Below are 21,297 nucleotides of genomic sequence, written 5' to 3' on the forward strand. Positions count from 1 at the left end.
ATTGACAAAATAAGTACTTAATACACAAGCACCTGCACAAATGTTACTCTCAACTGTCATTAAACATCAATAAGAAAAAGTTAAAATTTTATTACAGTTGTATTTACAACCAGCACTCCTTTACTCATTGCTAAAACTATTTAGAGAAAGAATTCAAATGGGGCTCATAATTTTTGCTATTGGAAATCAGTCTTTTCTAGTTTGCTTATATAGGCCTGTTGATATATAGTAATGAAATGGTTTATAAAGTACTGGAAACCTAAAGCACAATGTCTCTAAAATGTCATAGTTTTATAACAATTTTGCTTCTTCAAAATGTTTAAAGTTGATGCTACTCATTAATATTTATTTATTAAATGTGTATAATCATTTTCCTTCCAAAGACCTATACTATTAAGGTGTGTACATATAAATCAGTACTTTCCCCAAGAATCTATTAAATGCATAGAAGAATTAGAGGTAAGATATGTTTTCTAAAGAAAGTTCAGGAAAAAGACACACATTGGGATTTAACAGCTTTAGAATGCCTCCAATTAGCAGGAACAACAAGCAACATTTATGTTAGTGCATTAGGTTTAAGATGTTAATTTATTACATTTCCTTATCAGAGTTTTATTTGTACTTCTTTTGTAAAATACAGTTACCCTATGTTCTTATTATAATTACGTACAAGAGAAAACTATATGAGACATCCTTCCCGAATGTGTTTTTTCATAGCAGAGACTTTTTTCTAACACAACATAAATACTTCCCATGTCAATGGCCATATGGTCCATGTATTTCCAAGGTGAATTACTTGCAAGTCACTGTAATGCCAGAAGTTAAAGCTATGGAAAACTTGGAAGATTAACCAGTATTTCTAGAAAATAATCATTTTAACCAAAATCTTTTCATATTTAAAACCATGTAAAGATTACTTAATATTTTCATCTGTACTAATATTCATAATTAAGGGGATATATTACTGACTATAATACAGATCATATTTTGACTTTCTATATTACCAGAAATATACAAACTTACATCAATCCTCCATTTATATCAATACATGTGACAATAATCTTAGATAAGATCAAAAGTAATAATGTCCCTCTTAAACTCACTTTATTTCTAAATACTGTTTCTCCACAGTCTGATTTTAAACGAAAATAGGAATATTACTGTCAGGGAATTAAAGATAATAAAATGAAATGTATACCTTTTAGATAAAGTAGACAAAAAAGTGTATCTCTGTGTATATGAAATTAAAATATTTGAGAAGTTCATGCATGTTATTGATCAGTACATTTTTGTAGGTTTGGAAAAGATAAAATTGTAGTGAGAAGAATCATAAACTTAAATCTTATATAACCTAACTAAAAGAATCTTTCATAATGGTTTTATGTCTTTGTCTAGCAGTGATCCTATGAATCAGCTAGTCAGGAGCAGCTCAGAATTAATTATATCAGAACTAACATCATTGTATTTGGCAGGTGTCCACTAACATCAAATGGCCTTTGTTAATTAAGCCTAGAGAACAGATCAAATCATAGTGCCATTTTGGAAGGTTTTCCTAGCCTATTGATCTCGGCAGGCACAAGTCATTATGTCATTATATATCTTCTCAATCAATGGGTATTAAAATTACAACTATTATGGAAGGTTCTAGGAAATATCTTAATATAAAAAAAGTTAAACAGAGATTGAGAACAGCTATTTTAATGCATCTGTGATCCATTCATCTAGATTTGTTTTTAGGTCCGGAGTCCCTGGATCACATTAACTCAATTGCTCCTGTCATAATGTTACCTTCACTGAGTTGTGATTTATGTTACATTATGTCCCCTGGTAATACAGAAAAACAAAATATGATCTATTTAAACATCAGTTCTGTATCTTTCATTAAAAAGTGACTGAAAGCATTACTGTCATTTCATGTTCTGAATATAAGGATTCTCACGATTCTCAAGGATTCTTATGTTTTGGTTGAATTTAGTTTCAGTAACTATTTGGTTTCTTAGATAGCTAAATCCTTCTGTCATAAGAATATAATATTATGAAACGCTACAGATTTGTATGTTTAAATTTGTAGTTAGAAAATTAAGAACCAAACTTAGTGACTGAGTATGATAACGTTCTATAAAAAAGGTATTCCTTCTACTTCTTAAAAAATTTTTTTTAATGTCTAAATGGTTTAATGTACTTCTGCACTGGGATAACCTAATAGCCACCTCAAGTATTTCAGATGTAAATCATATACAATTCTTTTTTTTTTTTTTGCGGTACACGGGCCTCTCCCTGTTGTAGCCTCTCCCGTCGCGGAGCACAGGCTCCGGACGCGCAGGCTCAGCGGCCATGGCTCACTGGCCCAGCCGCTCCGCGGCATGTGGGATCTTCCCGGACCGGGGCATGAACCCGTGTCCCCTGCATCGGCAGGCGGACTCTCAACCACTGCGCCACCAGGGAAGCCCTCCTTTTTTTAAAAAAATAAATTTATTTATTTATTTTTGGCTGCATTGGGCCTTCTTTGCTGCACGAGGTCTTTCTCTAATTGTGGCGAGTGGGGGCTACTCTTCGTTGCAGTGAGCGGGCTTCTCATTGCGGTGGCTTCTCTTGTTGCGGAGCACGGGCTCTAGGCATGCAGGTTTCAGTAGTTGTGGCACACGGGCTCAGTAGTTGTGGCTCACGGGCTCTAGAGCACAGGCTCAGGAGTTGTGATGCACGGGCTTAGTTGCTCCACAGCATGTGGGATCTTCCTGGACCAGGGCTCGAACCTGCATCCCCTGCATTGGCAGGCAGATTCTTAACCACTGCACCACCAGGGAAGTCCCATATATAATTCTTGAATAGAGGTATGAATACATGACACCCTGTGTTTGCTGCCTCTATTTATTTATTGAGCACCTAGTGGGCACTAAAACCTAGTAGGCACCAAAAAATAAGACATTAGCAAATTATTAATTTAAAAGATAACGGTGCTTAAAGGTATCTAGAGTGTCCACTTAATGACCCAAAGGAAGTTCCTGAATCTTTTTACCTTCATCGATCCTCAATTTACTCATTGGCAAATGAGATAATTCCACATCTACCTAATTGAGCAGTAAGAATTAATACACCTATTAGCAGAGTTTCCAGCACCTGGCAATTATTATGATGGTGATTATATATTATTGAAGTTATAAAATATTTCTATCCGTTATCTAATCGATAGCCTTGTTACGGTTGAACTGTGTCCCACAAAATTTCATATGTTGAATTCCTAACACCAAGAATCTGAGAAAATGACCTTATTTGGAAATAGGATTGTTGCAGATGTAATTAGTCAAGATGATATCATTAGGTTAGACCCTAATCCATTATGACTGGTATCTTATAAAAAAGGGAAATTTGGACGCAAGAGACAAGCGCTTAGGGAGAATGCCATGGGACCATGAAGGCAGAGATCAGGGTGATGCTCCCACAAGCCAAGGAACAGCCAAGACCACCAGCAAACCACCAAAAGCTAGGCGGGAGGCCCCGCATCTCCCTCACAGCTCTCAGAAGGAACCGATCCTGCTGACACTTCGTTCTTGAACTTCTAATCACTAGAACTGCAAGGTGATAAATTCCTGTTGTTTAAGCCACCCAGTAAGTGGTATTTTGTATGGCAGCCTTAGAAAAAAACCCACTACCACTAAACTCTATAAGGTGGTTATTATTTTAGATGAGAAAACTGAAGTTCAGAGAGATGAAGTAACTTGTCCAAGGACATGGAGTTAAAAATGGTAGTTTGGGATTCAAACCCTGGTTATGTTACTCCAAGATCAGGGATTTTTAAAATATCAAAGCTGAAACATCCGAAAACCTAAAAGTGGAGTATAGGTATACACTCTTCCTATATACTTTCTTATATGCTTTAACGGTTATGGAGCTGCTCAAATAGTATAATAAAAAAAATAATCTCTTAACAGTTGACTACTTTCAGTCAAGAAAAAGATTCACTGATTTCTACATTTTCCGATGAGAAACTTATGGAAAAATTAATCTACAATATTTTTATGCATATTAATATAACAAATAAATACAGAAGAAATGAAAATGCCAAATAGGGAAGGTATATGGATGATTTTCACTATAATTATGATAAAACACTCTGTACTTTTTTGATATTAGAAAAAGGGATAAATCCATGAACAAACCAATAAGAACCAAATAACAGTATGAAAAGAAAATGAAGCCAGGCAAGCTGTAAACATGCTCTGAGACTCCTAGTAGCCAACGGCAAATAGGTAAACGTCCTCAGCCACAAGATTCACGAAGCCCACAACATAAAAACAAGTCAGCGGTTAAACGTAAGTTTATCTAGTTCTGACACCTGAGAATATTCATTAACTCATTCCCAGAATTACCTATGAGTTATGACTACAGATTATAGATACCATCTCCAATAACACGGTTCTTATGTGGATTCTCAGAACAAACGAAGGGCACGCCACCAAAACACTCACAGGTTAATGCAAGTTTAAGAGGTACCAAGACAATAGGAGTCAAATGAATAGCTCTCAGATATTCAAGAATAAATGTAAGAAGACAGCCGCTATGTTTTATTCCCATCCCAGGACAAAACTGATCACTTTGAACCCAAGACCAGAGAAGTCTGATATCCTCTTATGAAAATAAAACTACGGGAAAGGCCAAGTATTTCTTCATAAAATAGTTTGGCATCTGCTCTAATACCCAGGAAAATGGGTGAATAAGGCCCCAAAGTTTGATCTTAGATCTTGGTAACTGTCTTTCTTTATCCCTGAGGCCATACAAAGAAAAAAAGAAAAGAACATGAAGGGAATATTCATTTTTAAGCAAGTTGCTTCCTGGCAAATATAAGCCATTTAAATATCCAAGGTCCCCTGACAAATCGTTTTATTTTTAAATTTATCTTGAACCATCCACTCCTTCACAAATTAGATAAATTTTGGGACTATTCTATCGGAGTTGCTAACACAAAGAAACATAGTTCTTCTATTCTCAAAATGCCACATGGGGGATGCATTTATCCAACTCCTGCAGAAACTCTTCAAGTCATTTGGGTACAAATTAAAAAGAAAGGATGCTACACATAGGGGTACGAGAGTAAGAGGTACAAACTATTAGGTATAAAATAAGCTACAAGGGTATATTGTACAACATGGGGAATATAGCCAATATTTTATAATAACTATAAATGGAGCATAACCTTTAAAAATTGTGAATCACTATATTATACACTTGAAACCCATGTAATATTATACGGCAACCATACTTCAATTAAAAAAAACGTATGCTAAATGCATCCCCCTTCTAAAAGGACTGTATTATTTATAGTCTTTCAGTGTCCATGCCTGCTCCTTTCCATATGCCTAACTCCTTACTTAGAAACTCTAAATCTCAAAAATTAAAACATACTATTTTGTGCTTTGTTTCTGTCCTTGCCATTTCTTAGTACCAGCTCCTCCCTTCTACCCTACTCCCCATCCAGAACCACACTTACCTCCTGTCTGAGTGATGACTTGTATGTCACTTGAAAGAGGACCATCTCCAATTGAGGTAAAAGCCAGGACTTTGACAGAATACGTTTTCTGGGGCACTAAGTTGCCAATAGTAGTGATTTGGCTGTCAGCTACATTGTGTTTCATCCAGTTGTTAACATGCTGAGTGGGGTCCATTGTATAATAAACTCGGTATCCTTGAATCTGTCCATTTGGCTCTTCGGGTTCCTTCCACTGTACCAAAATGGTGGTTGAACTCAACATCCGCGCCTGGACATCCCTGGGGGCACTGGACGGTGCTTGCTCTGAGGTCTGTGTTAGCACGGGCTCACTGGGAGGCCCCCGCCCAATGTTATTGACAGCAACAACCCTGAATTCATAATCTGAGTAGGGACTTAGTCCAGCGACACTGTAGCGTGTGGTCGCCACCCCATCAATTTCTTTGTAAGGTTCTTCAGAATTTTTAGGTTTATGCTGAATGATGTAGTAAGAGACAGGCTCAGGGTTCCCAGAGTCCCATGTCAGTGTGATGCTTGTAGCTGTGCTCTCAGTCACGACAGGAGTTCCTGGAGGTTTGGGTAAGGCTTACAGGGAGAAAATAGAAAGACAGTGAATACCCATCACTTTTAAGATATCACAAGAATCCATAAACTCTGCTATTAGAATGACAGAATTATGTACCTAGTAAAGATTTAATTAGATGAAATCATAGCAAAGGACGGTTTTCTAAGTGGTCAGGAAGTACAGTAAGACATGCTTAGGTGACAAATCTCAGTTTACTAGAAGTGTATTATAGCATTGTATTTTTGGGCTTGTATACAAATCCACCACTTACAGCTATGAGATCCTGGATGTGTTGCTTAACTTCTCTTTGCTTTAGTTTTCTCATGTGAAAAATAGGCAAAATTGTATTACTGGAATTGTACTATACAGTTGGGTAACTGTATTTCATGAGTTTACGGTGAAGATTAATAAGCTAATCCAGTAATGCTCTTAATATGTATCTGGCACCCTCAGAAAACAGTAGTTCCAATTATAACAATTATTATAACCACAAGCTTGGCCCATGAGACCCTTGCTTCAAAAAAATGATATAACTAAATGCCAATAAACATTGAAAAGAACAAAATTTTAGATATAAAATGAAATGGTATTAAATTGCTGTAAAAGAAGAGTATCCATTTTGTTTTCAAGACGTAAGACATAAGCAACATTACTATATATTTTTTAATAAATAATCTGACCAATAATTTTAAGGTAACAAAGAATAGTAATTTCAAATCAATCAATTTCAAATTCATGCTTTTTACTTAATATTCAAAATATGCTGAAGGAGCTAAATTAAAGTCTATTCACAAATCACTTTTTAAAGTATTTCATTTTATTGTCATAATATGTATTCTATATCCAACATCAGTAATAACAGATTACAGCTACATGACAAACATTTGCAATTAAATCTATATTTTAGAAATCTCGTTCATTCTTTTTAGCAGAAAAGCACAACTCAAAATGCTACTAATTAGGGCTTCCCTGGTGGCACAATGGTTGAGAGTCCGCCTGCCGATGCAGGGGACACGGGTTCGTGCCCCGGTCCGGGAAGATCCCACATGCTGCGGAGAGGCTGGGCCCGTGAGCCATGGCCGCTGAGCCCGCGCGTCCAGAGCCTGTGCTCTGCAACGGGAGAGGCCACAACAGTGAGAGGCCCGCAAAAACAACAACAACAACAATGCTACCAATTAAGCATACAAATCAACACTGGTGGCCTCACCTGGACAGTGATTCCGAAAGGTCGTGATATTAAGGAAGAAAGGAGAGTTTCACAAGCTGAATTTTTAGAGAAAACTCAGAAGGTAACACTCATATAATCAGCTCCTTAGTCCTCTTTTCCTTGTCAACTTAAAGGCAAAAAATACAACATTCCCTACAATGGTAACTTTTCAAGATTAGCAAACTTGTACTTAATTAGTGCTATATCCCCAATACCTAGAACACTGTCTAGTCCTGAGTAGGTTTTTAATAAGCACTGTGAACTGACTACCTGAATAAATGAGTTCTTTCTCTCTTTAAGGTGCTTTTTGTTTTGATTCACTTTTTGCTTTCAAGATCCACCCTTATTTTTGTGGTGGAGGGGGTATAGGGAAGGAGCAAGAGTCAGGAAAACAAAGAAACTGAACAAAATATTAGTTTAGTGTGACTCCTGCGTTTGAATTCTTGAGGGTCTTTAGTAAACCTTCAAATATTTAAAGCTGAAATGGTTAGTATGGGAAAGACGATTCAGTATTTGCAGATTACTCTAAGAACCATGGAATGATAATATTTGGCCAAGGGATTTCGTTGAAAATAATAATAGAAAGACATTTGTTTCAATATTCTGGCCTGGCATTTTTCAAGGAAGTGTATGATCTGAATTTCCCCTAGATGTCTTTCTGTATTCTTAAGGCAAGTAGAAATATTGCTAATTAAAGATGTGTTTACTGATATTTAACAGATACTTAGTTTCGCTAAGTCACACTGATTATGCAGTACAGGTTTTGTATCTGTAATGTATGGAGAACACTATGCTTAATACCATAATAATATGCAATAAAACATTACTATTTTAAATGACTGTTGAAAATGCTGTGTACCTTGTCTTATGTCACATTATTGATCTTATATGGTATACATTAGGTATATGCACTTGGTCGAAAATATGACACCGATTACAATGTGTCCTGCATTTTTTTAGGATCACACTTCCTAGAAGGGGAAGACAACTTGTTTCATTTTGCAATAGTTCCAGACATTTGCAGGAACCTAAAGTCACCCTCAGACTGACTCATTTTGTGCAAGTTTTCTAAGATTCTATAAACACTGTATAAAAACAACTGGTACCCTCACACACTCATTTTTTACCCCCTTTGATTCAAAAGTAACCATGGAATATAGTACTTCGGTTATAGTCAGTACACTTATTTCAAGAAAAGAATATTTGTTGAGCACTTCGCTTATACGAGGTGAGAGCTAAAACAGAATATAATCACACTTGCATTTTGATTTTTTTTTTTTTTTTTTTTTTTTTTGCGGTACGCAGGCCTCTCCCATTGTGGAGCACAGGCTCCGGACGCGCAGGCTCAGCGGCCATGGCTCATGGGCCCAGCCGCTCCGCGGCATGTGGGATCTTCCCGGACCGGGGCATGAACCTGCGTCCCCTGCATCGGCAGGCGGACTCTCAACCACTGCGCCACCAGGGAAGCCTTGCATTTTGATTTTTAATGGTAGGGTCTATCAAAAATTTAAAGCATCTATTACTAGACCACGTTGATTTCAACTCTCTTTTTTTTTTTTCCCTTTGTCTTCTGGAATTTTGAGCATTTATTAACACTCACTTGGATTTTTTTGTCATGTGCCTCTTCTCAAGGTTCTGGATAAATATAAAACCTGTACACATCATTCCGACCGTAACGGCTGACTATGTCGAGCATGCCTCCTCCTGACCTGTTAGTGCCTGAGCCTGGCCTTTAGTTAAATATTTTGATGATTATCACGACTTAGGCTGTCAGTACTTTTAAGAGAGAATGTGCCTACCTAGATATGTGTATCTTATGTGTTACCACAGATATGACTGGACTATGATATCTGAAACACTGACCAATAAATTGATACATTTTAGAATTCCAAGGACGGACTTTGTAGAGGCATTAGTCAGCTGACTTGAGGGTACCCAGATCCTCCAAGCATGAACCACTGAGCATACCTTTGACAGTGATCTGGGCTATTGCTTCAATGACACCCAGTGTCGACATAGCAACACAGGTATAATTTGCTGACTGTCTTACATCATTCAGTTCTAGGACATTTCTTCCTATTGGCATATCATCTTCAGGTGTCAGATCTTCTGCCCCCAACATCCACTTCACATAAGGCATTGGTGACCCCACAGCGACACAGGTGATATTAACACTTCCACCTGGCATGATTTCGTGATTAGTGGGTGGGATAGAGAATCTTGGTGGGACACGGCGAACTGGAACAAAACACAAGGGAAGATGATAAAATATACAAGGCAAGAAAAAGCGGCTTGATTTAACACATGACATGCACTGTACAGACACAATTAAACAGTTGAAACATATTGTGGACTGTCCAAAAACAAAACATGTAAAACTGTGAATAATACAGACCATACAAGTATGGTGTGTGTATACACAGAAAAATTTATTTAGTTTAGTCATTGATATCTTAGATACATTCATACAAAAGTTGATTCAGACCTACAAGGGCCCCACAAAAAAACTATCTACAAACTAACAATACACAAACGTCATGCATAAGATAAACACAAAAACATATACATGCATGCATATAACAAGGATTCTATGCAGGCATGTATATGCAGGAAAGGGGGCTGGAAGGTCACCAGCAGGTTTATCTTGAGAATCAAAACCAGCTTCAGTGCTGTGCTCTTCCAGGTGATGTGAATGTATGTGCGGGACCACACTGTCACATCCCAGTCCTGGGAAACATCATCTAGAGTACACTGAAAGTGCAATTTATTTGCTTTCAGACTCAGAATAGATGCAGCCTCAAGACCTCACACTAACACTGGAACAAACACAGAAATATATATACATATTGATTTACAGTCACAGAAGAAGAAACAAAGCCAATGCCAGTAGAGATACTGGATTGGGTCATGCAAGGCATGCACAAGGTGAAGTCTCAGGGCCGTGCTTAGGACGATGAGAGAATGGCTGGAATCCAAGAGCGCAGTAGCAGCAGAGGAAATAACAGGAAGAGAACTAAACATGAAGGGAGGAGGGTTAAGTACGGTGATTGAGACAGCGATTTAAGGGAGGATAGGGTTGAAAGTAGGAAGATATTAGATGAAGCTAGGTTGTCAAAGGTAAGGATTGCAAATTCAGGAAGGGAGCTGAGTAGTTCACATTCAGGATTCCATTCAGTTCATATCTGTGGTAAAAAACAACATAGATGATGAAAACAAAAATCTAGTATGAGGCTTTTTATGCCTACATTCAAATTGAGTGACACTGGATCTAAACCACACAGTGGGACATGACACGAAGAGAATAAGTCATATTAAAGCAACACAACACGGAAAAAGAACAAGCAATTACAGTTCAGTGTTCCTGCTTCAGATAATCTGCATGTTTATGTGTGTTTAAGTACATGTGTCTTGGACAGGGTACAAGGAGAGGGTAAGAGACAAATAGGATTCGTCTTGGGCTTTTATTGGCAAAACATTACACCACGAGCATTTTACATTAAGGGCTAGTCATTAGGAGCATACCTTAAATATGGCTAATAAAGTGATGCTTAAAATTATAAATAAGTTAATAAACAAAACAACCTCATAACCCCAAGATAATAAGTAAATAATTCTGTCTGTCAACTTTTTGGCTGTCCTTCAAGATGAGAGAAACCTCCGTGGATTTGAGAGGGCTTGCTGCAGTGGCCTCACGGGTGAATGACAGGCAAAGGAGAAGTAAAGAGAGAGCTAAGCATGCCTCCTGCAGCCACTTCACAGGTTACACAAAGCAGACAGGAGCTGGTGTAGGCTCTGAGATGTCAAAGAACGTATCAAGGAAGATGGAGGAGAGTTTAGTCTTCATGCTTGGGGTTAGGGGAACGACTAGGAAAAGTCATTCTATGGGCAGCAGGCACCTTTGTGAGACAGAAATTAAAGGTGGGGCAGGAGACGGGAAGAGTGGGGCAGGAAGGAAAGCAGGAACACTGACCAAGTTCACTGGACCTGAGAGAGTTAAGTGTTACCCGTTACCATGCACCCAGGTTCATTCTCTCCCATCATGCACCACAGTTAGGTACCGCCAGCAAGCACCGGAAGCCATGGCCAAGGGCATTCTCTGCTAGAACATACCATTAACCAAAAGAAGACCACAATGCAGCTACATTCATTTCATTTGTATTCTTTGTTATTGGTTTAATTAATAGTTTTGTAAGGTGGGTAAAAAGTAAAAAACACACCAACCTTCTCGCAGCTCTGAGGGATGTAGGGGGTTTGATGCAGAACACAATGAAATGAGGAAAGGAGAAAAACAAGGGAAACACAGAGAGAGTAAAAAGGCCATATCAAGGCTTTCAACTGCTACTTGAACATCTTTATTTGCTCTAGTTAATCCTTCCTATCTCACCTGAAAAAGTTAGCAATACTTCACAGACTAACATGGTATTAGAAACAATAGCTAGCATCATTTTGAAATTTTTCCATTGAAGAAGGTACACATGCCTCATGCAGCAAAGGAGGTCAGCATATTGAGAAAAAGGATCAAGGGGCGTTCAAAGAATTTGGAGAAGAAATGGTTTCTCTTCATATTCTCCCACCCCAGACACTCCAGAGAAAGGAGAGAAAAACATCCCCACGGAAACGAAATGATCTCCAACAAAAATTTCAAAATCAAGCTAGATATTTTCCTAAGGGAACCCATCCTCTTGTAACTTAAAGCCCTCGCTGTCTTTTTTATCTATTCCCACCCCCACCCACGCCTTTTGTGGTTATGCACAGACATGGAGGGTAAGACTAAGAGCATTTTCATTGGACGATAAAACTACAAGAACTGGCTTTGAGAACTCCAGGGAAGAAGAAATACTTCTTCCTAGTGGAAATGAAAGGCACAACCATTCATAAGCTCAAAATTTAATCATTTCTATTACTTTATAAGAAAATATGGATGTATCCTCATTCATTCTTCTCCCAAGGACAACTGATATCATGTTTTAAAATACAATCACTGTTCACTGTTCTCTTTAATCAAGAGATTAAATTTTCAGAAAGTGAATAATTTTTTAAAAAAACCTGTGTGTGTGTATATATATATATATATACGCATAGACACATGCACGTGATGTGTTTATAAATAAGTATAAAAAGAAGGAAGACAATACAGTTGTGCTACTTGCATGTAGCACCTTTCTCATTTTTTCTCTTTTTAAAGTTAGCACCTTTATCCTTACAGCTCTGCAGCGGAGGTCTTAAAGACATAAACACCTTTACGCTTGGAGTTGCACAGAGAACTGATTAGTAGCACACCAAGCAATTATTTCAGAGTTTGATAAGGAAACAGAAGAGTAACGGCAACAGAAAAAAAGAAGGAAAAGAAGAAAACCTCAAACCAATGCAAAGCACAGTTCAATCAATGCACTTAAAATAGAAATCAAGATGTAAAAATGCAAATATACTTACAAACTTTAATCCACAGGATAGATTTTACTCAAAAGTTGTCAATTTTTTCCTTAACCATGTAATTAAAATGTTTCATTTCCTACCCACTAAAATGCTTCAGCTACTGCCACTATTAGCACATCGGCTCACTAAATCCTGACATAGTCACACAGACCCTGTGGGTATCTCAACTCCCCCTGAGCCTGAATGAAGACGCGATACCAGGGTTACGTCATTCCTACCTCTGACATATAAATTGGCAGGGGCAGAATAGCGAGTGCCCGCGCTGTTGGTGGCAACACACTCATATTTTCCTTGGTCAGATTCTTCACTCTGTTCGATCTGAAGGGCTCCTGTATGGATATAAAATATATTGCCAAAGAGATGGTCAGAGAAGGCTTTCTCGGTGCAGCAAGCTAAACCTCTTAACAATATGAAAAGCCCTGCACAGGAAGATCCGCTCAACGTCGATTCAATCTCTTGCTAAGGTGCACAGACAGAAAATGATGCGATGAGAAAAACATATAGAGATTATTTTTTTTTAATTTTTTACATCACCAATGCTAGCATAAAAAAAAAACAATATCTCTTTTCCCAAGCAAGTATTCTAGTCATAATTAACACGCTTATTTCCTAGACTAATAAAATGAAGATGGGTGAGACTGCTTCAAGGAAGTATGGCTTTTAAATCAAACAAAAGATTAATTTTTGGTTTTGTTTTGTTTCATTTTGGTAACAAAAGTGGCGCAAAAGAGAGGTACACTCAAAAAAAACCAGGCCGGGTTTTCAAGAAAGTCTTCTGCTGAAGAAAGCCAAAAATACGCAGCAAGCACAAAAAAGGCTGCATGAAGCAAAAAAATTAAAATTAGTTATTATATATCATGAAAATATTACTTAAAGAAACAAAACTCCCTTAAGACATGCAGATTTTTAAGAAAAGAAAGACCAGTTTGCCACGACTTACAATCATTTATTATGTTTGCTGAAAAACAAAGAGTAGTTGAATTAGAAGGTTTTTTTAAAAACTTAAAAAGCATGGCCTACGCCAGCCCGGAGGGCCAACCAACCACTGCTTGAGGACCTCGAGACGGATCCCCTAAGACACCCATCAAAATCCACCAGTGGGATTAGCAGTGTGGTGTCACAAAACCCCAAGAAAAATACAAAACAAGAATTATAAAAGAAATGCACACTGAGTCAAAGTCTAAAAAACCAGCAATCCACATACCACCAAGAATACTCAGCACCTTTTGTCTCCAGAGCCTGAAGGACAGAAGATCGAAAAATCCAGAAGCGAGTAATCCAAGAAAAAAAGAAGTGGGGGGGGAAAAGCACTGCTGTCAGGTTGTAGGCGAGTGTGATCAGGTGGAAAGGGGAGTCATTCTTTGACTTTTAGGACAGTAAGAGAAAAAAGAATCGAAGAACAAAAGCAAAAACCTTTTGAAAGATAAAGACAAAAAGCAGGTGTTCCAGGCTGTCTTCTGCATGTCTGCCACTGTTCTCCAGACCATCTTGACTTTGGTCCAGAACAAGAACAGCTAAGGAAGAAAAAAAATGATTTTTTTTTTTCTCCAGTTGGACCAAAAAAAAAAAAAAGGAAAAAGAAGAAAAAAAAAAAAAAAGGAAAAAAAGGAAAAAGGAAGAAGAAGAAAAGGAAAAAAAGAGGGACAGATGGTACGCTGTGACTGGTCTGCGGTCTAAAGACCTGGATATGCTTTCTTTGAAGCATATCACAACTTAAAGAATCATTTTCATAAAGAAAGAAATGAACAAAACAAAGAGAAAAAGAAAAAAAGAAAAGAAAAATTCACAAGATGAGAGTCACCAATCATAACCAAACAGTACAAAGGAAAAATATAACATTGATGGACATTATTGTAATGATTTTGAAAACAGGACGAATATGAGAGTGATGAAAGGACAGAAAGAATGAGTAAGATCATTCTGTGAACGTTAGTTCAGCACTCTTACCTCTTATTGGTGTACCACCTGGGTGGATAATATGAATGCAAATAAGATTAGAAAGAAGAAGCATTAGTACGAGAAGAAGGAGGCTAGGGCTGGGGAGAAGAATTAAATTAGATTTACAGAATTAAATAAGGTCTTAAAAGAAACTTGAATTACTATACTGGTAAAACAGGAATATATTAGATAGTATTATTAGATCATAAAAGCAAGTTGCGTTATACCACAGAGGGCAAAGACCACAATAGGCAGCATTGCCTTTCTCAGAGAAGCAACTGAGTTCTTAGGTCTGGGGTCATATAGGGTTAGAATTATATCTTATAAGCCTCATAGTCTTAAAAAAAAAAAAGAACTAAACAATACTTTTAAAGACATAGTTGAGGGAAATACTGGCTAATCTATTTAAGTATATATATAGATATGCATATATATATACTGTTATAGGAAATACTAAAGAATAACTAGAAACAAACACTGTTCACTGGATATATCTTATGCTACTTACTATGCTACATTTGTGTGATATAACTTGTGTTCTATTTTATTTCTACACAGTGTTCTTACGATAACAGTTCCGGGGATGTGTGTGTGTGTGCGCCACTAAGGAAATCTGGTGCCTACACTGACAGTTAGTAAAATGCATGCCATGCATTTTATTAATAATAATAATAATAATAATAATAATCTGAATATGGAAATTAGTGGGGGGGTGAAGTGCGCTTCAGAACTAAGCACTTACCAATAGATTCTGGAGATTTAAATACGGAGAGAAGAAAGACAGCATAAAAATATTATTATATTCCTTAAAATTTGGTACAAATTTTTCAGAGTTAAAGCTTTATATACTAAATCATCTATGTTACATGTGAATAATTAATTCTTTATTTACAATAACAGAATGCTAATCTACACAATTCTGCTGACAACAAGCAAAAGAGGCAGTTAACAAGACGCTTTAACATCACAGGACAGGTCAAAAGCTGAGAATTCTGGGAAGACAGGCAGTTAAACAACTTAGAATTCTGTATCAATATTACTACCAATGCCAAAGTAAACAGCTTACTAGTACACATCCCTGAGAAATTACCTAGGGACAGGCTCTAAAACTTAACAAATTTAGAATTATCTCTACTTTTAATCTAAAGAGAGCAAAGGAATAAACTTGGGATGGGGATGGAAGAGGGAGAAAGGGCAATGGGTAGCGAGAAGGAGAGAGGGGGGAGAGGGATGGGGGAGGGGGAGGGAAAGAGAGAGAGGGAGGGAGGGAGGGAGGGGGAGGGAGGGGGGGAGAGAGGGGGAGAGAGAGAGAGAGAGAGAGAGAGAGAGAGAGAGAGAGAGAGGCAAAAGCTGGAGTCTACACCAAAAGCAGACTTCTGTAGATCCAGTCACTGGAGGGTTCAAAAATCTTTAATGTGGACGCACACTACTGTGGCTAATGTGTAGAAAATACTCACTCATAATAATATTATAATAATATTAATAAAAATCCCCTCCTTTCATTGGTACTTTGTGAAGGACTTTATAAAAAAAATACATCTGGTTACTCATGAGATAACACTTCTGTGTTTTATGTATTAGTGAAAAGAAAGTAGATGTGCCCAAACTTACTAAACTTTGGTAGTTTGATGAGTTCAAATGCAGAAAAGAGAGAGAAAACACACTTTAATAAAACTGAATCATTTTAGCATTTAATATGAACATTTTTGGGTTTTAATGGATATAACCATTGGAACTCCTTGCAAGTTCTGAATGAAGTCCAATGTTGAAATAAATTTCGTTCAAAAGAAAACAGAGAAATAAGAAAGAAAGAGGAGAAAATGGATCCATCAAATACTGCGGAAGAGCAGTAAATTAAAAAATTATCAAAAATGCAGTCACAGCACTGAGCAATGTGGATTAAACAGAAGCTGCAAAACACAGAGAGGAGAAGAAAGACAGACTCTGAAACGGGCTATGACATCACAAACGTGGACAACACATTAAATAACAGAGAAAGAGAAGAGGGAGAAAAATCAATACCTAAATATTAAAAATAAATAAAATAAAAATAAAGAGAGAGAAAACTAAAAAGAAAAATTAAAATTCTCTAGGAGCTTGTGGAAACAGTAACAAGACCCTACCTGATCGTAACTGCTTAATACGGCCATTGTTGTTGCTTGTGTCGACAGGTAAGAAATCTTTGAACCAAGTGATTTCTGGATCCGGATTCCCACTGGCTGCACAAAGCATGGTGGCAGTGCGTGTACGCTCAACCACCTTCAACTGTGGGCCCATGTCAATGGTAGGGAAGCCCCTGGGAATTTGATCCTCTGCAAGACAAAAGGTGATACAAACATGTTATCAAGTCAGATACCCAAGATTCAAGAGATATTGACCATTAACCTCTCCCATTAACCTATCATTTGTTGAGAAGCTAACACAAACTAGGTAGCATTGCACTGTTACATTAAGGAACGTTGTTCCTGGCCAGAAGAGTGCACAGTCTAAGAGGCCAACAGCCTAACAAAGAGCTCAGACATGTGTGATAAAAACCATGACCAAGGAATGGATCAAGTTCTCTGGGAGCAGAGAAGGAGAAGTCACTCTACAGTATGTGTCTGATGAGGTCAGTGAGCACCAAGAGGAAGCTGTGAAATGAGCCTTTAGGAACAAGTTGAGTTGGCCAGAAAGAGAGGAACGTCAGAAGTACAGGCACTGAGAGGAAAACATTTCCTTGAGGGAAAATCATTGATCCAAAAGAGCTAGCTTTACGAGGACATGGTGAACAAGCAGGTTAGCTGGACCAAGCTATCTGTATTTGAATCTGTTATGTTTTTCTTTTAACTTTTAGGTAAAACTCTATATTTTTTCACCCAAGCACAGGTTCAACCTGAATGAATTCCTTTGTAAAGGGTTTCAATTAGTCAGAAAAGTACCTGAAATTCTCCCTTACAAAAGAAGAAAAGAACAAAAGCAACTCAAAAATGCAACACAGAAGCATACATATATTCCTCAGGGTAAGAGAACACTTTCTTCCATTCCAAAGGCCTACGCCATTTTCAGTCATTAAAAAGTTGAAACTCCTAAATTTTGAATCTTCAACTCATCCAAAGTTCATTTCTCCCTATCCCACATCAAAATTGCCCCAGATCTTAGATCTTGAGAAATTAAAGTTCTCCTAAGTCCCTCAAGCATGACTACATTGATACCCTGCATGGCCAGCTCTTCCAGTTAGCATTAGAAAGGTATATTATTCTATTCACGGATTGAAGGAATTTTAGTTATATGGGTGAGAATTATCTAAATTAGAACTTGGGTGTTTGTTTGTAGACTATTATGAAACATTTTGACGTCCAGTTGGGCCTGGTGTTAATGTAATCAACATTCCAACATTCCCTCATGACCTCTGATGAATTGTCATCAGCCACCAATTCCAAAATGACTCTAAAGCAGAACCAGTGAGCAGAACAGAAACCATCAGGTGTGGTACCTGGCTTCTACTTGGATGTCTCCCACAATTTCTGGTATGATCCTCTGAGTCTTGCTAAAGATGCACAATTTCAAGGGAAAAGGTCACATTTTGATGACTCCACTGCATTGTTGACCAAATCTGTGTTCTCCACTCTCTCTCTACTTACAGGGTAAACTCAAATCTCCTAAATCTGGCTAGCGAAGTCTTTTAAAATCAGGACCCATTTTTCTCAGCCTCTCATGGATGACCTCCCTCATAGGAAACATTTCTTCTGCTCACAATGAAATTCTCACCATTCCCCAGGCAAATCATATCCGATGAGTACACCGTCTGTGTGTCTCTAGAAAGCCACACAACCAAAATCACCGTCTTTATAAAACTTTTCAAAACTCTCTCCAACAGACTTAATCTTTTGCTCCTCATATCAACTGCAGTAGTAAGTACCTAAATCCACTGCCTTGTATTTTTTAATTCTCATCAGTTCATCCTTCTGTAATACAAATTTCTCCATGCCTCGCCTGCATCCAAATTCCCTGCCATCAAGTTAGTCTGGGTTGACAGATTTTGAGAGAACTCCAGTGATTGCTAAGCCTAAATATGAATATATCACAGTGATTAAAAAGTTTCCTACTACACATAGTAGAAAACTACTTATGGTAGAGAGTTCATCAGAGGAATAGTTCAGAACTAGAGAGAGAGATTTGGAATGTGAATAGTAAAAGAATGTCAAAATACTACCAAAGATTAAAGCTCCCAAGAAAGGGAAGATATCCTGAACATTAAATCCAGGTTTCTGTAAGAGAAAATCAAGGTGCTAATAGGGAAAAGTAGATTCTGGTTCTCCCAAGGGAGATTTATGAAAAGTCCAAAAGAAGTTGCTGAAGCAGTTGGGTTTGACACATGGATTCACCAGAGGATATTTTCCTGTCCCACCAGCTAATTACGGCCAGAGACTAAAAAGATAGTTAACTTCGATGAGCTACATTTTACTTTAGCTGAAAGATGTGGCTCTTTTGAGGAAGCAGTAGTAATACTTTCCATTTATTTGAATGCTTACAGGCTGCCAGCCAAGCCTAGGTCTACAGTGGACAACTGTCAGAAACAGTGGTTAAGAATGGAATTTCAAGATGACTTTTCAAGGCTCCAAGGGAAGGTTAAAAATTACAAGTCAGATAAAGAGCATTTTGCAAATTAGGCTATGCTAATTTTAATACTCTATTCCACTTGAATTTCATCAGACTTTTTTTTTTTAATGGCTTTAAAGCTTTAGTCAATGTGTTTACATCTAAAGCTTAGTTTTAATGTTATTTGGGAAAATAAAAAAAATAAAGCAAAAAGCTCAATAGCCATTGTCCCACACACATTATATTATTAAACATCTCATTCACCAGCTATTGACCCAGAATGCTTCAAGAATAAAAATAATTTATTTCAAGTGCCCCAAAATCAACTGCACTGCCTCAGACACCTAGAAACGAGTTTCTAAAAAAGCTCTTATATTTTGTTGTTGTTAATTTCCATATTGAAAGCAATGAACCTCAGTTAATAAAAAAATCACCTTGGGATTCCTGAGCTGTTTCTGTCTTTCCCAGGACATTGAGTCACTCCGGTGGCATCTAACTACTAGTTACATCCACACGCATAAACACTGCTCTACTAGTCATTACTTTTCTTCTACAAGTTCATCTCTCTGAAGAACCACGCCAATATTCTATACCTATCAGTGGCAAATGTCAAAGACTTGAGATTGTTGAGCCGCTTACGAAAGGCTCTTACCAAAGAAATTTAGAATTAATAACCATTTATAAGAAATGAAGACCTCACCTTGGGGAGAGCTGACAAAATTGACTTGTGCCCTATGGAAAGCAGGCTAATACATTTGCATGACCTTTCTTTTCCTCCTTAGCTCATAAAGAACACTCCAGAGCCCCATTTCCATATACACAAGTGTACAACAAAGATAATCTTTCTCGCATACTAATCAGACAAAGGATGTAAAGAGAGTTCCTTTCTTATTTTTAATAAGGGTAATTAAATTCTATCCATCCCCCCCCTTTGCACAGAAACTCTTTTAATGCACTTTCTTCATTAAATTTTCATGAGAAACATCACAATGTAACAGATTCAAATAGCCAGTGCTGTTACACATTGACAGTTGTGGCTTGTTTCCAATTTGACTGTCAGGTATTTGGCAATAAAACTCAGTATTCAACATAAAATGAACTGTAGAAATAATGAAATTTCTAATTGGTATGCTTATCTCAGTGGGCGTAGTTTATAAGACGTTAATTGCTTTTTTTCACCTCTACATTTATTGGTGATTTCTATAAAACTGCCTTGGCCATTTGATAACATCAATTTGACAGCTCATCAAATGTATAGTACCAGGAACTTGAGGGAAAAAAAAAAAAATCAATACCCTTTGTATGTTAACCACACAAACTTTTACAGGAAAATACAGAAGCAAAAATTAACAAATTGTCTTAATGTTAGTAGCTTTAAACTTTTTACACAAGTGAAAAGAAAAGCATTTTGTCCTGTTCTTTAATGTGTTCATTAAGCTTTAAAATGCCTTACTTATTACTGTTCCATATTAATATTCAATCAAGCAGGATTAGCTACTAATTCATCAACAATTTAAATCAGACTTGACCTTCACAAAGCCATTTGGTCCGTCATTTTGAGAGGCCATTAAAGGGCAGATTACTACATACTTGTGCGTAGTGAATCGTAGAAGTCATACATATTTTGTTTGGAATGGCAGCTATAATAGACCTGGAAATATAGCACATTCCTTGAACCTGTTTGGGGTCTTAATAAAACATGCTGATATGAAACTTTCAGTTCCATTAAGGAAAGAGAATAATGAACCTCAGCATTTTTCAAAGTCAACTTCCCATTGCTGTAAAACTTTTGTTAATAACCCCTAACCTCTCCAAGACTTAAAGGAATGTATAGGGAAAATAGCTCGACTTTGTTTTGTAGGGAGTTATGCTTTAGATATCTGTGAATGATAAAGTAATAGCTTTTGCATAATTTGCTCAAACTACTTTCATTGTTCAACCATAAACAATTTTAGTGATGCTTTACTTTTGCTCCAATTCCACAAAACTCAACCTCTCTTATTTCAGAGCAAACACAAAACTAAATTGCCTACTAAGTCCACAGCCTTCCAAGGTGGCCCTAAGCAGTTCCTCTTGCCTAATCTTGCTAGG

At 37.3% G+C, this 21,297-nt stretch overlaps 1 protein-coding gene across 35 annotated transcripts in view; it reads right to left on the reverse strand.

Moving 5' to 3' along the window:
- Positions 1-21,297, reverse strand: part of PTPRD (protein tyrosine phosphatase receptor type D) — a 2,145,367-nt gene that overhangs the window by 187,012 nt on the left and 1,937,058 nt on the right. For 24 of the 35 annotated variants that reach the window (XM_067744351.1, XM_067744350.1, XM_067744358.1 and 21 more), the window contains 5 exons: positions 16,752-16,940; positions 14,638-14,655; positions 12,909-13,019; positions 9,223-9,492; positions 5,486-6,067 (listed from right to left, as the gene is read on the reverse strand). In XM_067744351.1, the coding sequence (XP_067600452.1) occupies positions 5,486-6,067; positions 9,223-9,492; positions 12,909-13,019; positions 14,638-14,655; positions 16,752-16,940 (1,170 nt within the window). Of the gene's footprint in view, positions 1-5,485; positions 6,068-9,222; positions 9,493-12,908; positions 13,022-14,637; positions 14,656-16,744; positions 16,941-21,297 lie in introns of all 35 variants that reach the window. The other 11 variants (XM_067744371.1, XM_067744369.1, XM_067744361.1 and 8 more) reach the window with 2 other exon arrangements.

This window comes from Pseudorca crassidens, chromosome 7 (genome assembly GCF_039906515.1).
Source record: "Pseudorca crassidens isolate mPseCra1 chromosome 7, mPseCra1.hap1, whole genome shotgun sequence".
NCBI lineage: Eukaryota > Metazoa > Chordata > Mammalia > Artiodactyla > Delphinidae > Pseudorca > Pseudorca crassidens.